Source organism: Loxodonta africana, chromosome 4 (genome assembly GCF_030014295.1).
Source record: "Loxodonta africana isolate mLoxAfr1 chromosome 4, mLoxAfr1.hap2, whole genome shotgun sequence".
In the NCBI taxonomy this organism is placed as follows: domain Eukaryota; kingdom Metazoa; phylum Chordata; class Mammalia; order Proboscidea; family Elephantidae; genus Loxodonta; species Loxodonta africana.
Genome location: NC_087345.1, coordinates 130,820,189 through 130,835,192, shown reverse-complemented (window position 1 = coordinate 130,835,192; position 15,004 = coordinate 130,820,189). Strand labels below are relative to the sequence as shown.

Genomic DNA, 15,004 nt, shown 5'->3' with positions numbered 1-15,004 from the left:
CTCCGGCTGCTAACCAAAGGGTTGGCAGTTCGAATCCGCCAGGCACTCCTTGGAAACTCTATGGGGCAGCTCTACTCTGCCCTATAGGGTCGCTATGAGTTGGAGTGGACTCGATGGCACTGGTTTTTTTTTTTTTTTTTTTATGGTATACACATACAAAAAAAAAAATTTTGGGGGGGTTATACAAGAAGGAAACCCTGGTAGTGTAGTGGTTAAGAGCTACAACTGCTAACCAGAAGGCTGGCAGTTCGAATCCCCCAGGCTCTCCCTGGAAACTCTATGGGGCAGTTCTACTCTGCCCTGTAGGGTTGCTATGAGTTGGAATTGACTCGATGGCAATGCATTTTATATACAAGAATAAAGGGTGTAGTGTAAAAGAAAAAGGTAGGCCAATGGAACAGAACAGGCAGACCTGAAAGAAATCCTAGAAAGTGTGGAAAACAGCATAACAAAGTTGATTGAAAAATCAGTTGGGGTGTTCATTGACAAAGATATGTTAAGTGGCGACCTATTTAGAATATAGGGATAGAGCATATAGAGATTATACAATACACTGAAATAACTTCAAGCAGGTTAATAATATTAGTTATGAAGAAAATAAAACTAACCCAAAAAGATTAATGGGTAATTACTAAGCACATGGGAAGTACTTGTCATCAGAACCAATTGACCTGTAAACAAAAATAGACATGAAGCACCCAATATTTTTTGCTCCTACACTTGTGAAGATTTTTGTTTTTAATACTTATATTCTTCAATGCTAGCAATAGTGCTATAAATCAGGTAGACACACTGTTTGTGACAGGAGTGTAAATTGGCATAACCACTAGAAAATAATTTGGTGACATTACTTCAGAACCTTTAAAAAAATTCCATTTCCAGGTATATATCCTAAGTTAATTATCACTAGGGACAAATATTTATATGTAAGACTGTTTATACAACATTATTGAACAAGAGTAATAAGTTATGGTTTGTCCATATGTTAAGAGTTTTATAAAGCTACTAAATTTATGTTCCTAAATCATTTTAATGACTTGGCAAAGTCATTATATAGAATGTTAGGTTTCAAAACAAGAAGACTAAAAAGTAAGAGATGATAATCCCAATTATGGAAAAACATATTTATACATCATTGAAAAAAAAGACTGAAGGAAAGAAAATATGCCAAAATATTCATGGTGGTTATTGCTGAATTGTTGACATATGAATGATATTTTTATACATTCCTTAAATTAAACTCTCTAAGCTAGTTTCAGTAAATATTATCAGAATAATTAGGAAGAAAATATAAGTTTAGGAAAAACTCAAAAATAAAAGGCAAATTCATTCATCAACACCTTGGGGATATTAATGAGTAAAAGCTAAACAAATTGAGTTCAAATAATTAAAGTATTTTAACAAAGAATTCCTTAAATGATAAAGCATTAAAATACTAGTGATTATCCTGGTTCTGTTAATATTCTTAATTCCACCCATACTTTTACCAATAATCCTGCCACTGCCACTATCCCACTCCCTCCACCATCACCACAATTACTGTTAGAAAAACCTAAATTTTTAGAGTTTTTAGTCTGACAAAACCAAAACAAACCAAACCCAGTGCCGTCGAGTCCATTCCGACTCATAGTGACCCTGTAGGACAGAGAGGAACTGCCCCATAGAGTTTTCAAGGAGCACCTAGGTGGATTTGAACTGCTGCCCCTTTGGTTAGCAGCCATAGCCCTTAACCACTACGCCACCAAGGTTTCCTTAGTCTGAAAGGAGGAAAGAAAATGTTGGATTTGTTAGGAAGAAATGCTTTATAGGTTTTTCAAGGTAATTAATTTATGCTGGTAGAAATCCTAGGTCAATGATTCCTACCAAATTTTGCAGTGATGTTTTGGGATTCACTGAATGATCATGATGAAAGAACAGAAACTTGTAAGACAGAAGAATTTCACCAGTACCTTCAAAGCATTGTTGAAGACTTTGCCATAATTTGAGAAACAGCCATCTGATTTCTGATTAGTTGCAAGCCAAATAAGGGTCTGGGACTGAACTTTGTCATCAATATAAATGTAGCGTTTAGCTTGTGCAAATGACTTGTAAACAAATGCAGTGAGCCTGGAAAAAACAATACACAGTGAATTATGTACAGCAAATGTGGACAGACAGAGGGGAGGTTCCTTTAGGTGTGTGGCTTGCTACAATCGGATTTTTGAGTCTCACATTCTGAAAATCCCTTCCCCAAATCCTGGCATCATGTGTCAATTCACTCGTTCCTTTTAAAACCCCTCCATCCATTTGGATTATGTGCTTCCTTTTCCACCTTCTGTCTATTCCACCTTCTGTCATTCACGTCCTAGGTGAAGTGTTACCTTGCCTGTAATGTCTTCTCAGTTTCTTTTCTCTTCACCTCAAGCACAATTCCTGCATTTATCCTTTCCTAACATCTAAGAGTTTATCAGGAGGGACTAGTCCCTGGAGGAGGACATCATGCTTGCTAAGATAGAAAAAATAGGGTCAGTGAAAAAGAGGAAGACCCTTCCTTGACCAGATGGATTGACATGGTAGCTGCAACAATGGGCTCAAACATAGCAACAATTGTGAGGATAGGACAGGAGCAGACAGTGTTTTCGTTCTTTTGTAAATAGGGTCACTATGTCGGGACCAACTTGATGGCACCTAACAACAACAAGAGTTTATTGAGGAATTACAGTATGGTGTAAATAGAAAAATATCCCTGGGTAGTGTAAACAGTTTGTACTTGACTACTAACCTAAAGGTTGACCGTTCAAACCCACTCAGCAGTACTGTGAGTAAAACAAACAAACAAACAAAAAAAAAACAAGAAAAACTCACTGCCATTAAGTTGATTCTGACTCAATATTCTTCCATTAAGATTATAGCCAGGAGAATCCTATGGACCAGTTCTACTATGTAACACATGGGGTTGCCATGAGTCAGAATTGACTTGAGAGCCATCGGTTACAGTAACTAGAAAAATATCTTATAGGTCAAGATGAGGCATTTATGCCTCATTTTCACAAATACTCTGAGGTCCAGAGGGTTTAAATGGCTCCGTCAATCATGATAAACCAGGGTTACTTTTATGCATGTACTTTTTTTCCCTGTAGATTGGCATTCTTTGCAGGGAAGCACCAAGTTATATTTATCAACACATGTAAGCTGCCTTGCATTTAATTCAAACATCTCATCATACAGTTTCAGGGAAAGTTATCCTTCTTACAAGCTTCTATAGAATCACGTGCATATGTTTACTACATCTTTTATCATATTGCATTTAACATTTTTTCTTACTCTAAACTTCCTGATGTCAAGGTCCTTGTATTATTGAGAGGCAAAATCTTGTAGCGGGGGAAACCCCAGGTTTTTGGGAGAGACATTCCCGCTCCGTCACGTAACTAGCAGTGTGATCTTGGACAGATTACTCAACCTTCCTGTGTCTATTTCTCCATCTTAAAATTGGTGTTGTAGTGCTACCTACCTCATGGGGCTGTTATGGGGATTAATTATACTCAATTATCAAAGTAATGATAATGATTATTATAATTAGTATTTGTCTTTTTGTATCTCAAGAACTTTTTACTGTTCCCAGGACATAGTAGTCAGGTGTATAAATAAATGTTAGGAATATAAGGGATAATTTTTAAAGCTTGTATTTCACTAATCATCCTATCTTTTAGACTTACAATCATAACACAATCTATGCTTCATTTAATTTGTTTTTAGTACTTATTTCACTATTTGCAGCAAATACCATTGTGCTCAACTATGGGTTTTTAATATGTCATCAAGAAAGTGCAGATCTGTACAGCACTATTTCTGAGTAGCACTGCCAGTGAGCCTAAGTGATGTTGAAGTTACCTTTGCAGCTGATTTGGGATACTATTAATGCTTTTGTTGGAATAATATTCTTGTATCTTAAATTAGGTTTCACATTCCTTACCCTTACCTATTGAGTTACTTTCTTTTTGCCTAATGATTTGTTTCTTTAGCTTGTATTTGTCATAAGTAAAAGATAGAGATAAACCCATCTATCATGAGTTTTTAACCCAAAAGCCCAAGAATCATATTAAATTGAATTTGTGTATATGTGTGTGGAGGCTTGTATAAAAAAATTTGGAGGAAGAAGGTCCATACTTTTTATAAAATTCCCAAATAGCTACTTGGTAAAAAAAAAAAGAAATGTTAAAGAACTTCTAATTAAATTTATATAAACTATAAAGCAATTCAAACCATGTGTTTCCTTGTTGATCTTCATATCCAAAGGTACTATATGATCCATCTGAGTGTTTATAAGACAGTTGCTTCTGGTATCCTAGAACAAGAAAGGAAATATAAATTTTTCAGTTTAAAAGTAATATCCAGCAGGATAATTGGATAAACTGATGATTCATGTTAGCTGTAAGTGGATATATACATAAATACAAATGCATTCAATGCACTTAACAAGTGAACAGAGCTGGGATTCAGGAAATTAACTGAGATAAATAAAAAAGACTTTTAAATGCTTTACCCGCGGTCAGGTATCCAATAGCCTTGGATTTTATTTCTTCTGTCAGTTGTTGAGTCTGATTCAGATAATCCAAGAGGTAAATATTGGGAGCGAATAGAGCCATATTCTGCTCTCCACAACCAAAAGGTATTCGGAGAAGATTCTGTAAGTTTTGCAGAGCAGAACCAAGAAGGTCTCCTGAAAAGCCAATCAAATCCATATGAAATACTTTATCAAAAGTGATAAGAAAAATAATATTAGCTTGTGTTCAAGGCTTCTATGGTACAGATATCCAAAATAATTATTTTTCTATATTATCTGAATCTTCCTCCCTTTCTTACTTGTTGGGCCCACACCGTAGAATTAGCAAGACACGTTAGACCTTGCTTCCAGAGCTAAGGTGGGGATATGTTTCCCAAAGCAGCCAAGAGTAGGAGACCCGCGAAATTTGTGAAATCAAAATTTCAAGGACAAAGCAAGAGAACTCAAGGTCAATTATCAATTTGAAAGGACTGGACTAGGGCCCCAAATAAACCTTTATGAAATGCTTACCATGTACTGGATACCGTTTTGAGCACTTGCATTAATTCATCCAATCCTTGTGACAATAATGTGAATAGATACTATTTACTATTATTTCCACTTTATATATGAGAAAACCAAGGCATGGAGAGGCAAGTACATATCTTAACATCACTCAGAACAGATGTGGCAGAGTCAAGAATGAGCAGAGACAATATGGCTTCAGAGTACCTGGGCTTAACAACTTCCCTACACACTCTTTACTGATGCTTGAAACTTACATAGAACCCACTACCTATCTGGAAGTGGTGTAAGCATCTCAATTCCTTTAATTTTTATAACAACCCTATGAAATACATATTATCTTCCTTTAGCAGATGAGGAAATAAGGCACAGAGAGGTTAAGTAACTTACCCAAAGTGATACAGCAAGCGGTGAATCTGGGATTCAGACTTTGGCAGCCTGGCATAGAGCCAGCTTTCTTATCTACTGTGCTTAACCCTTGTGGTGCAGTGGTTGATCACCCAGCTGCTAATTGAAAGGTTGATGGTTGGAACCTACCAGTGTCTCCACAGCAGAAAAGACATGGTTATCTGCTCCTGTAAAGATTATAGCCTAAGAAACCCTTCTGGGGCAATTCTACCCTCTCCTACAGGGTTGCTATGAGTCAGAATTGACTCACCACACGCAACGACAACAATATGCTTAGCTACTCTAAGGAATCTCTATGGTCTGGATGGAAATGGAATCATTTGGAAATAAGATCACAAGAAAATAAGAAGGGCTTAGGATGATTGTCATAAATATGACTGTGTAGTGTCTGTGACTTATATTTGTTGGACATCATTTTGATGATGCATAGATGCAACCGATTTACTAAAAAGCTCAGCTTAAACTAGATGTTCTTTGTTCTTTCCTGATCCCAAGGGGTGCTCTTGATAAGAGTTTTTTTTTATTTTAAATGAACGTTTGTCTGAGTCACGTTTTCCTACTGCCAACAAGTTGACTATAATCCTACATGTAGTGCAGAATCCCTTCCGCTACAGTCTTTACAACTCTATCTTAAATCTTTACCCTGGACTGTATGTAGCTGGTGGGTAGGGGCTCAACAGTCAAGAATCTAAGAAAGAAAAAAAAAAAGGATAGAAGTGAATCGTGGAAGTAACTATTTTTTAATATTGAGTAGGCTAAGAAAGCACTTCTCTGGTTTTCAGCAGGGGAACAATGATAGGTACAAATTGTCTTTAATTTTGGTGTATATCTTATGTTCCATTCTATGCCAGAAAGTAACTTGTATTTGTTCCTGATTAACCTTAAACTCTTCCAGTTGTTGGCAGGTCACTGAGGCTCTGGGTTTATAAAAAAACTGCAAATTAAGATTAAGAAGCTTGCCTTGTTCTGGTCATTGGCCACAGGGACAATTACCTTTGTGCAAAGTGTTGTTTGCACCTACCTGAATGTCATGACTCCAAGTCCAAAAAAGTAAAATTTGGATGTTAACCTATTGATACCACACTCTAAAAATCACTAGTTTGTGAGAAATATCAGAACTTTAGAGAGGTGTTCTGAATGAGGTAGCAGCCAGCAGGGGTAATTATGGAACTTAATCTTTATGGACCAGAGCTAGAATGGCCTTTAGGAAAAAAAAAAAAAAAAATAGAATCAGAAAACCTTGGAGGCTCTAATGCTTAATGTCTTAGTGTAATGGCATCACTACACTAATGAGATGCACCAACCTCAATCATTAAATTGTAAAGATGGAAATGGAACCTAAAACATGACAAAACCAACAAACAGGACCGTGGCAGAAATGGATACAGTTTTTCTTTTTTCTCTAAGCCTATATATATGTCGTTCTTGTATGCTGTCAAGTCGATTCCAACTCATAGTGACTCTATAGGACAGGACAGAACTGCTCCATAGGGTTTCCAAGGCTGTAATGTTTACAGAGGCAGGCTGCCACATCTTTGTCCCGCAGAATGGCTGGTGTGTTTGAACAGCTGACCTTTTGGTTAAACCTTTCGGTTAGCAGCTGTGCACTTAACCACTGAGCTACCAGGGCTCCTAAGCCTATATAACTCCCTTATAATGTACTATATTCCATACTTACCAAGAACAGACCAATAAGCTCTAGATGAATCTTTCACAAGATTTTCTGGTGATGTTAGCACCACTGATTGAGACACTGTGGACCCTAGAAAACAGCAGAGTGAATTTATTAATTTGGAATTCACATTGATTTTAAAATCGGAGTTTGAAATGACATATGTTAAATAGTTAGAGACAATTATTCTTCGGTTAACATCTTTTGATGGAATTTTTATAATCATATTAACTAACTTTTGTGAGTAGTACTGCAATGAACATTGGTGTACAAGTCTCTGTTTGAGTCTCTGCTTTCAAGTCTTTGGGTGTATACCTAGGAGTGGAATTGTAGTTCTGGAAGCCCTGGTGGCGTAGTGGTTAAGAACTACGGCTGTTAACCAAAAGGCCAGCAGTTCGAAACCACCAGGCACTCCTTGGAAACTCTGTGGGGCAGTTCTACTCTGTCCTATAGGGTCACTATGAGCCGGAATCAACTAGATGGTAGTGGGTTTGGTTTTTGGTTTTATGGTAGTTCTATTTTAATTTTGAGCAACTGCTACACTATTTTTCACAACTGCTGTATCATTTTGCATTCCCACCAGCAATGGATAAGGGTTCCAATTTCCTCATATCCTTGCCAACATTTGTTATTTTCTGTTTTTTTTTTTTTTTTAAATCTTATCCATCCTAGTGGGAGTGAAATTGTATCTCACTGTGGTTTTGATTCACATCTCCCAGATGGCTAATGATGAGCATCTTTTCATGTGTTTGGTGGCTATTCTTATGCCCTCTTTTGTGAAATGTCTACTCGAGTCTTTTGCCCATTTTATGACTGGATTGTCTTTTTCTTAAGTTGTTGAAGTTTTATATATATTTTGGTTAGTAGATTTTTATCAGATACATGGTTTCCAAAGATACTCTCCCAGTCAGTGGTTTGTCTTTTCACTTTTTTGGTTGTCTTCTTATTTATTTATGTATTTTGAATATTATACTGTGTTTAAGGTGACAGTTTACATAGTAAATTAGATTCCCATTCAACAATCCATACATAAATTGTCCTGTAACATTGGTTATAGTCCCTGCAATGTGCCAGCACTTTCACCATTTCCACTCCACCAGCCCTGTTTCCATCCATCCAGTTTTCCTATCCCTCTTTGCCTTCTCATCTTTCCTTTTGGGTAAACATTGACCATTTAGTCTTGTACAGTTGATTGTTTAAAGGACCATATTCTATTATTTATTTTGTAGGCCAATTTATTACTTGGCTGAAAGGTGACCTCCGGGATCGTAATAATTAACTTTTAATGAAGAAATCAAGGACTGGATGGGGAGAAGCTAAGGGGCAGAGATAAGGCTTGAGTGAAAGTAAAAGACACTTGCATTCTGAATGGGGGAGTAGATTTTAAAGAGAACCTTACAGTTTTTAATTTGCTTTTGCTTATGGCACAGTTAAATTGTATTACTTGAAAGTAATTTAATCTTTCCCAATAGCCATATTTTGGAGAAGATCAATAATAAAACAGTTAATTCCAAAACAAAGATAAACAGAGGTTTCATTCCATGTTGCTGTGTTAGCAAGACCGTGTAAAGGTGTCTACTTACCACTTGTGCAAATAAGTGAGCCCTGTGTCATCTCCTTTTCAATACCTTCTGGCTAATTGTTGGAAGAAGGAAAGAGGGGAGTCATAATCAAATTCATATCTTATGTAAATTCACAAATCAGCAATAAAGTTTAAAAAGAACAAATCATCCTCAAAAAATTATCTGAGATAATGAGTATATGAACTTCTAAGCCCAAGATAGTAGAGATGTGAAGTATTTGATTTTGCATGTTATAGAATAAGCTAAGTGTTTCTAAAATTAAAAGCGAGGATTTTCTGAAAAATCCTTCAAGCTTCAAAATGATATCTCCTTCTTTCAAGAATATTACATATTTGACTGTAAATATTCTCTGCAGACTGAATGTCTCAGAATGAAATGTCTGTCCCTGGTCTTTCTTCCCAAGTATTTGATCGCAATATTGTGCTGTCTTTTTAAATAAGTGCTCATTCCAACTATATCTGTGAGATCTGGAAGGGATACTTACACTTCCTAATGAAGAAAAACATTTTGAAATACAGACAGATATTCCCTCAAAGCCCACAGGTTTCATTTTGAGGCCATACCTCTACCAGCAATGGTTTGATCAGCGTATCCCTCCAGCCAGTGTTCAGAGCGTTGGGAGACTCATTTTCACAGCCACTGTTCTCCACGGTTTCAGCAACGACAGTGAGGTTGATAGTACCTTAAATGGTAGGAAATGTAAATGGAAGAATTACAATGGGCTAATTCTGATGAAGGAGATTCAAGGAGGCAGAGATCATTCTGGACTCTAACTTGCAGTACATCATAAATAAAATTGAAATTTTACAGAAAAGGGAGAAAAGTATTACATGGAAAATGTGAGCTCTTCAAGTCAGGACTGGATTCCAACTCCCTACCACTGTTCCCATGCAAACTGGTCCTTGGTTGTAAAAGAAAAGAGGGCAGCGGTGTTCAGCTGTAGAATTCTTGCTTTCCATGCAGGACACCAGGCTTAGATTCCTGGCCATTGCACCCGATAGGCAGCCACCGCCCATCTCTCATTGGAGGCTTGTACATTGCTACGATGCTGAACGGGCTTCAGGAGAGCTTCTGGACTAAGACACATGAGGAAGAAAGGCCTGGGGATCTGCTTCTGAAAATCAGTCAATGATAATCCTATGGACTGCAATGGTCTGATCTGCAACCCATCATGGGCTGGAAGAGGACCAGGCAGTGTTTCCTTCCATTGTGCATGGGGTCGCCATGAGTTGGGAGCTGACTTGACGACAGCTAACAACAACAGGAATAGAAAAATGGACAAGTGGTGGTATCAAGCAATGAGTAAACTGGCTACAATAGAGAAATAGCCTAACATAAGTTTTAGGAGGATTTACAAATGAATGGAAAAACATATAGAACTGAAAAGCTTACCTAGTGTTTGGGGAGTAACCAGCCAAGCATAGGATTTTCTCTCATTGCCACATGTGCAAACATTTTCATCTTCAGTTGGGAGAAGTCTGGCTTGGTAAGCACTAGATACTTGCAGTACGGTGCTAATCTGTTAGGGCCAGGTAAGAAAAGAAAGACTGAGCTCTTTCCATACATTTATATAATACAGCTGTGAATGTCTAAAAGATTAGAAAAGAAATTCCCTACCTTTCCTATTTTCTGCTGTGGTAAGAATGGCTTCCAAGTTCAGAGGAAACCTTGTTACACAATTATTACAATCTGCCTTTTGACACTTACTGACTTTTGGCTAATTATTTTGAATAAAGTGGTACTTAGGTCTTATACAACAATGCACTACTTTGGTGAGCTTCATCAAAATAAGCAGGTGTTTTGGTCAATATGGGTTGATCAAGTTCCCAAAAAGTCTTATGAGCCTCAATTTCCTTTTTCTTATCTATAATTGAGGCCATTGTCATCTACTGCTCACAGTTGATGTGTATATCAAATAAAATATAAAATATCTAGAATAGTGCATTCCATCTCAGGCTTACAAAAAACAACTTGATTATCGAGAAAAACTTTCTTTAATGTGAAAAATTGTTTTATTCCCCTAAAAAATACCTGCTACTGAATGCTGCATGCTGATAAACTGAGTAGGTTTTGCATACTTGATTTCTTTCAGTAAACTGTATTGTTTAAACAATAAATACCTTGGGCAGGTATTTTACTTGGCATTTTGGATGTGTCAATTTGTAACTACTGTTTACTGAAGATCAAATACTTGGATATAAAACCATATTGAAGCAAAAGATGATAAAGGCCATAGAATTACTATAGATAGTACTGAAATCTGTTATTTAGGTAAAGGCTAAAGACGGGGCAATTAACTCAATTGCCTATTATTTGCAATGTATTGTGCGAGGCTCATCATTTACATTATCTCATTCAGTTCTCACAAAACCCTGCCAAATATGTATTACTAACACCATTTTACACAGTGATAGAAGAGCAGTGGAGGAGCCCCGGTAGCACAGTAGTTAAAGTGCTCAGCTGCTAACCCAAAAGTTGGCAGTTTGAACCCACCAGTTGCTTTGGGGGTGAAAGATGTGGCAGTCTGCTTCTGTAAAGATTATATATAGCCTTGGAACGTTTATGGGACAGTTCTACTCTGTCCTATAGGATCACTATGAGTCGGTATCATCTCGATGGCAGTGGGTTTGTTTTTGGTTAGGGAGGTAAACTATCTTGTTCAAAACAACAGAGCTAGAAATAAACGTAATAAATTCTATGCTTTATCTGCTATGAAATTGCTGCTTTCCCACAGCTATTACCCAGCAGTCAAGAGCTCATGAAACCACTAAGCTATCATATATTCTGCATATTCCGGGGATCCAAAGGTGAAAGACTAGCAGACTTGAAATCTAATTTATAACATCAAGCATAATTATTTCATAAATCCTTTTTTTTTCAGGAGGATCTTGTGCATAAAAGACCTTCCTTGGAGATGTTGAAGAATTGAAGGTACTAGGCATTACTTCACCCAATCATTCATCCCCATACTCTGCCCCCCCACACAAAGGAAAAAGATAGCTTACTTACATCATAGAGTTTATATTCAGTACTTTTTTGTTCAGCCAGTCACTCAGATATACTAATTTATATTTCTAAACCCCACACTGGCTGACTTGTAAAACTAGCTAATGTTTTCAAAACAAATTTAAGAAAGACAAAGAACTTAAAAAGTCCCATGTCATCATACACTTCAAATTTGAAGATAATTGCATGGAAAGAAATGGCTATTTACTAAGAAGACTCAAGGCAATACCTGAACACATCTATTCAGGTAGTTGAAGGCATTGGCTTTCAGAGTGAACGCTTCTCCTCGAACAACTGAATAGGGGAGAGTGAGATCCACAAAAAAGGGCTGAAAAGCTGTCAGGGAGATGGTTGGGGAGATGCCAAATCCAGCTTTATCATCTAGGCAGAATCCATTGGCCTTCCATTGTGTAATGGTATCAGGAACAGTAAGAGGAAGACTGGCTTTCCCTGTGGAGCTAAATGAGAAGGTTCAGATAACACTGAAGAGAGTTGTCACCATATATTATTCAATCATTGGATTTATTCAAAGCTTAATAGCTCTTCCTTTGACTGACACTCTTCTAAACTGTAGCAGTCATGCTCTCTTTCTTTATCCCACTCTTCCTCTGTTTAGCTCCTTGTTATTCCTCATCTATGTTGTTGTTGTTAGGGGCCACTGAGTAATTTTGACTCTTAGTGACCTCATGTAACAGAGTAGAACAGCCTCATAGGGTTTTCTTGTCTGTGATCTTTATGGAAGCAGATTGCTACATCTTTCTTGCATGGAGCTGCTGGATGGGTTTGAACCACCAACCTTTCGGTTAGCAGCCAAGTATTTAACTGTTATGCCACCAGGGCTCCTTTTTACCTAATCTATAAAGGAACTCCTTTTCTCCGTATCTAAAAATGTGTCCAGTGTACTAGATTCCCTTACCTTAGACTTAACTTTAGCTTGTACTCTGGCTCTTAATTCTGAGCTCCTATCTTTTTACTCTACTTTAAATCTAATTGATGTTCCCATTTCTTATAATCCCTACCAAAGTACAAATTATCGAAACACTTGACATTAATCTCACACTTACTTATAAATACTCACAAATATACTTTTATCTGTATGTATTTCTCTTTCCTTACTGATAGACTGTGAGTGGTCATTAACCTCAAAGTGTTTAAAAATGTTGGAATAATCACGATAACTTGTTTAATTTACATGAGACACATAAAAGTTCTTGAGTAGGCCTGGGTGGTACAAATGGTTAATGAGCTCAGCTGCAAACTTAAAGGTTGGAGGTTCGAGTCCACCCAGAGGTGCCTTGGAAGACAGGCCTGGTGACCTACTTCTAAAAAATCAGCTGTTGAAAACCCCACGGAGCACAGTTCTACTCTGACACACGTGGAGTCACCATGAGTTGGAGTCGACTCCATGGAAAGTGATAACTGGTAAATTTAATTTACTTATAAACTATTTTTGCCATATTTAGCTAACTTTACTGATAAGTTTAGAAACATGATTCCTATAATATAATTTTCAAGTTTAAAATGTTCACATTAGCCTTATACTTGAATTTGTTATGTTACCTACTTAGAAACTTATTTTTCCCAACTTCCCTTCCTCCCTCCCTTTTTTCCTACTTTTTATTATTTTTTACTTTTTTCTACTCTTTCTGATTTCTCTACATTGCTTCCTCTCTTTCTTCCTTATATCCATATGTATTTATTATCGTGTTCATCATGTCACACAATAGAAAACAAAATTTCAGTCTGTTTCGTGGCCTCCCATACATTTCTTCCAAAAAAAATCAGATATTTATAAAAAACAAATGATAAAAAAATGACAGTAAGAAAAATAAATAAAGGGCAAATGAAAGAATGGAGATAGTGAAAGGAAGACAAGAGAGGAGTCAGTAGAAATTCATCAGAGATTTTGCAGATTTTTGACACACTCTCCTCATTTTTAGGCTTTTGGACACATTTAGTTTGAGGAAGCTGGCAAGTGTTCATGAATATCATACCTCACTTGCTTAGATAAAAAAGAAAAAAGTAATTAAATGCACTTATAAAAAAAACTCACTCAGTTGTGATAAGAGTCCAAATCCAAGTTTCAGGAAATGATTTCCGCACAGTATTGACATACGATCCAGAAAACGGTAGAACCTCTTTAGTGAGAACTTCATTACCGCTCCCTTCTGAAGTTATTTCCATGGGAAGACGAAACACAACATCAAAAGTAAGCTATTCCATATCTTTAAAGGCAAATTTAACTTCTTAGCAAATAAACTATTTTGGGGACAAGGCTTAATAATAACTGTCATCTATCAAATTATTGCTACATCTAAGTCACAATCAGAAATGCTTTTTACATATTTTAGCTCATTTAATCCCCACAATAATCTTTAAGCAAATTTTAAGATCCTATTTCTAGTGAATAATCTATGAATATCTTACAAATGTTTATTAAAAAGTTAAGAGTAGTACTTATTCATCCCTGTAGTCATTGATCATTGATATTTTGATATATTGTATATATAAATGCGTGATGCAAGTAATATGGGAATGCATCACGACGGCACTGGGTTCTGGGTATAAAACAATTAAAACACTGAAAACAAAATCAAAGCTCCCCTTGACCACCACCACCAACCCCAATGTGTCACACCTCTACTGGTGTGTACTTTTCCACGTATCCATAGAAAATATAAGGCAATGTTTTGTATTCTCCTTTAATTTTGAAAATGGTAGTATATTTATTATTCAGCAACTTGGGCTTTTCCCCCTTAATATAGTATTTTTCAGCTATATTAATGTTGATACAAATATATCTATTTCATTATTTTTAATTTCTTTTTGGTAATCCTTCCTATTTTTATATGAAATTTTAGTTATTTATACCTCTCTTGGAAACCCTCCTGGCATAGTGGTTAAAGAGCTACATCAACTAACCAAAAGGGTCGGCAGTTGGAATCTACCAGGTTCTCCTTGGAAATCCTATGAGGCAGTTCTACTCTGTCCTTTAGGGTCTCTACGAGTCAGAATCGACTCAATGGCAATCGCTTTTTTTTTTTTTTTAATACCTCTCTAGAAGTCCTGGTGGTGCAGTGGTTAAGAGGTTGGCTGCTAAGCAAAAGGTCAGCAGTTCAAATCCACCAGCTGCTCCTTGGAAACCCAATGGGGCAGTCCTACTCTGTCCTATAGGATTGCTGAGAGTCAGAATCAGCTCAACAGCAATGGGTTCTTTTTTTGGGGGGGGTTTATATTTCCCTTGATGCGCAAATTTTCAGGTGTAATTACTGCCTAGTGGATGTTGTT

At 36.8% G+C, this 15,004-nt stretch overlaps 1 protein-coding gene across 1 annotated transcript in view; it reads right to left on the bottom strand.

Annotated features, from left to right (window-relative positions):
* Positions 1-942: 942 nt before the first annotated feature.
* LOC100658113 (ovostatin-like) overlaps positions 943-15,004 on the bottom strand; it is a 53,975-nt gene continuing 39,913 nt past the window's right edge. Inside the window, exons 19-26 of the mRNA XM_064285179.1 lie at positions 11,946-12,166; positions 10,103-10,229; positions 9,274-9,392; positions 8,711-8,762; positions 7,134-7,217; positions 4,523-4,699; positions 4,243-4,324; positions 943-2,106 (exon numbers count right to left, since the gene is read on the bottom strand). Of these exons, the coding sequence (XP_064141249.1) occupies positions 1,890-2,106; positions 4,243-4,324; positions 4,523-4,699; positions 7,134-7,217; positions 8,711-8,762; positions 9,274-9,392; positions 10,103-10,229; positions 11,946-12,166 (1,079 nt within the window). The 3' untranslated portion in view covers positions 943-1,889. The remainder of the gene's footprint in view (positions 2,107-4,242; positions 4,325-4,522; positions 4,700-7,133; positions 7,218-8,710; positions 8,763-9,273; positions 9,393-10,102; positions 10,230-11,945; positions 12,167-15,004) is intronic.